The sequence below is a fragment of the Bidens hawaiensis genome, unplaced genomic scaffold (genome assembly GCF_021521415.1).
Source record: "Bidens hawaiensis isolate Kalapana, Puna unplaced genomic scaffold, B.hawaiensis_p1.1 tig00058267_1, whole genome shotgun sequence".
Classification (NCBI taxonomy): Eukaryota; Viridiplantae; Streptophyta; class Magnoliopsida; order Asterales; family Asteraceae; genus Bidens; species Bidens hawaiensis.
Window position 1 is genome coordinate 56355 of NW_027500529.1, and position 3706 is coordinate 60060.

Below are 3706 nucleotides of genomic sequence, written 5' to 3' on the forward strand. Positions count from 1 at the left end.
GCAGTTCAAAAAACATGGCTGACAGTGAGTTTAAGAAACCACTTTTGGACAAAGTATACTACAAAGACTGTCCTGGATGCATTGTTGATCAGAAGAAACAGCTGCAAACTGGGTTACCGATTAAGCAAGTGTTTTCTATATGGATTATGGCGCTCTCCGTCAGTAAGCAACGTACTCTTATTGATCATATTCATTTTCTACTAAATTTATCTTCATGTAACGCGCCTTTCCGTTATTCTTCTCAGCACTGCCGATATCATGTCTCTATCCGTTCCTATATTTCATGGTAAGTATGTTGTTCATTTCTTCATTTGCTTAATTCGCTTTTCATTTGTACCTATATATAGACATGTGAAATTGTTTATCTTGATTCTACGGTAGATTAGGGATTTCAACATTGCGCAGAAAGAGGAGGACATTAGTTACTATGCAGGCTATGTTGGTAAGGAAAATGTTGATTGATTGATTGATTGTCTACTGAAAGCATACCTCATATGATCCTTAATAATTTTATCAAGGGTCTGCATATATGATTGGAAGGGGACTGACCGCTGTCTTATGGGGAGTGGTTGCTGATCGATATGGTCGAAAACCAGTTATTCTTTTGGGCACTTCATCAGTGTTCGTAACTACTTAAGTCCTCAGTAGTTATTATATTGGCGACTATGTTTCATACATATAATACTTATGTTCTTATATATCATCTTCAGGGTTATCTTCAATACACTTTTCGGTTTTAGTGGCAACTATTGGATGGCTATCATTCCAAGGTTTTTTCTTGGCTTTTTGAATGGGCTACTTGGAACTTTAAAGGTAATCCTTTTCTTACATCTCAATACTGATTTTAGATTTTGTTTATTCATTTAACGTTTCTGCTGATTCGGTACATTCCTATAAACAGGCATATGCATGTGAACTGTTCCGTGAGGAACATCAAGCTTTAGCATTGTCATCTGTAAGCAATCATGTACTTGAGTCGTTTCTTTTAACAATAGTTATTGTTTAACATTACAACCCATTACATATTTTTCATATAGTTTTCTTACATGGAATTTTATAAACTGAGTGATATATATATATATATATATTTCAGATTAGTACATCTTGGGGGATAGGACTGATCATTGGTCCGGCTTTGGGAGGTTTCCTTGCACAGGTTTATACCTCCAGATGTATCTTGATAGGCGATATGCATTATTTATATAACTGATCTGCATATATTTTTTTTTAACAAAAGTATATTTTTATATATAACACAAACCGAACTACATCTGGATAATGGGTAAGCGAGCAACAAGCTGTGCCACTATCCCCTTTTGAATCGCAAAGCCTATTCTACTAAATATAAATCCTTGGTTCCTCGGGCTCTGCGAGTCACTGTGGACCACCTTCTGCACCCGCTCTAAGAAGCGAACCGCCTCGGGAGCTAGGGATCCAAAAGTGTCGAAGGCAAATGGAATGAACACGTGCTGATTCTCCAAACACGATGTCTCATGATCTTGAAATTTGATTAAAAGAATAGTATTTTTCTAAATGAGTAAATAAACGATTTAACCCTCTGTTTAGAGCAATCCTTACTTGAAAAAATGACTGATTGATAGTTATGATTTATCTAAACGATTTAACAAACAAGTTATCACAAAATAATTACAACTTAAATTGTAATGAAATTCATGATGACACTGATTGGAAAAAAAGGTGATTATTTTGCTGCTTTATAGTTTATTCTGTCGAGAGTCGGATGAACATTTTTCTCTTTTACTCGCGTCTTTTAATTTTTGTGCTTGTTTTGATATTCAGCCTGCAGAGAAATTTCCAAGTCTAGTATCTTCAGATTCGTTATTTGGGAGGTAGTTTATCCCTTTCTTAACTTCTTTATATTTAGATAGTGATGACGGTGTTCGCAATTATTGTTATAGATATGAAAGTTCAGATTTGAGTGACAACAAATATGATTTGTGACGCAGATTTCCATACGCATTGCCTTGCCTTTGCATCTCCACTTTTGCACTTTTTGTGACCATCATTGTAATTTGGCTTCCGGTACAGTTTTATGCATTTAACTTTTCCTTGGTTCTAATTACTTAGGATGCATCTTAACATGATATTTGTTCAATGTTTTGAGTCAGATACTACTTAAAGTCTTAAAGTCTCCATTTTCTATGAAGAAAAAAATAAGTAGAAATTTTGACTTATGAGCTGTTAATGAAATATAAGTTTGTTTGGTAATACCTATATTGAAGAGGTATGCACCCGCCTTAACATCGAGCGGGGCAGGTCAACCCACAAGATATAGACAAGAGGCTTGAAATTAGGATGTCATGAAGACACAAAGCCAAAACCTATGCGCATGGCGCATATCACATATGCTCACGCATCACATATGCTCACGCATCATATATGCTCACGCATATCACATCTGCGCGTGGCGCATCTGCGTGTGGCGCATATCACATATGCTCACGCATCATATATGCTCACGCATATCACATCTGCGCGTGGCGCATATCACATATGCTCACGCATATTACATATGCTTGCGCATATCACATCTGCACGTGAGAATAAAGAGAAGACCTCGGCATCCCCAGGATAGGCGCATATCACACATGCACATAATCAACCACGTCCTTATCCAAATCAGGATAAGGACAACCATGATTGTGCTCATCAGACAACCTTCCAGAAGGTATCCTTTAAGGAATAAAGAATATGCTGATGTTGACAGCTGCCAATGAAGGGTGGACAACTCAGCAAAACCCATGTGCTACCACGTGATTGCACATGGGTCAGGTGAAATACCTTGGTCAGAGAATAATCAATGAAAAAGCATCAGGTGTCCTAAGGACACGTGGCGCGAAGCAATAGGAGGAGGCCAAAAAGGCCCTAATTGGGTCTGAGCCCAATCATTGGAAACCCTAACACTATAAATACCACACCACCTCCACAGTGGGAGGTAAGCAAGAAAATACATTCTAAATCCTTACTCATTTTCAGATTATTATTATCTTCTCCTACAATATCTTATTCTCACACCGGAGGGTTACCCCAAAGAGGACCCCTCTGTCCCTTTTTGAGGGGTAAGTTCACAGTGCTGCTCGTTTTGTAGGTGGAAGAATTCATACTCCGGAAAACCATCGGTGATATAGCATACTCATACCCGAGGAAAGTTGATTGTCTACTAGTGAGTCGATCCACGTTTCTTCATTGGCACCATCACCTGTTACAACGGCAACAAAACCACTATCTCATCAGTTCTCTCTGAAAATCTTCACCATGGTTTCCGGTGTTCGAAACAGCGATCAAGTTCTGGAGGATAATGAGCTTGAGGATGTTAATGAGGGACAGCAGTTTCTGAGGGCGCCGCGTGATACTGCGCGCACCACCAGTAACCATCCCTTCATCACAACACCTCATAGCCAGACTGAAACTCCTCCAGACGATCTCACGTTCCAAAATCTGACTGGTGCAAAACAAAAAGGACCAATGGGTCCGGAAGTTGAAACCAATGACCCTAAAGAATGGCTCATAAACGAACAACGGCGTTTAATGGACAAATACAATGAGCTGGTCAAACACAAAAAGTTAGCCGACTTAACACAAAGGCTCGCATTTGATAAACAAACCATTCAGGGAACAACAAAAAGGGCGCGCGCGCCGGAAGATGGTCACTCTGTTCACACCGAACACACTGATTTTAGTGATG

The 3706-nt window shown here is 39.0% G+C and overlaps 1 protein-coding gene across 1 annotated transcript; it reads left to right on the forward strand.

The window, feature by feature from the left end:
* Positions 1-2194, forward strand: LOC143602277 (protein ZINC INDUCED FACILITATOR-LIKE 1-like). Its single transcript, XM_077079448.1, has 9 exons — positions 1-162; positions 246-286; positions 382-442; positions 519-621; positions 711-813; positions 902-955; positions 1094-1156; positions 1801-1850; positions 1968-2194. The coding sequence occupies exons 1-9, from the start codon at positions 15-17 to the stop codon at positions 2086-2088; spliced, it is 744 nt and encodes a 247-aa protein (XP_076935563.1). The 5' UTR covers positions 1-14; the 3' UTR covers positions 2089-2194.
* The last annotated feature ends 1512 nt before the right edge of the window (positions 2195-3706 follow it).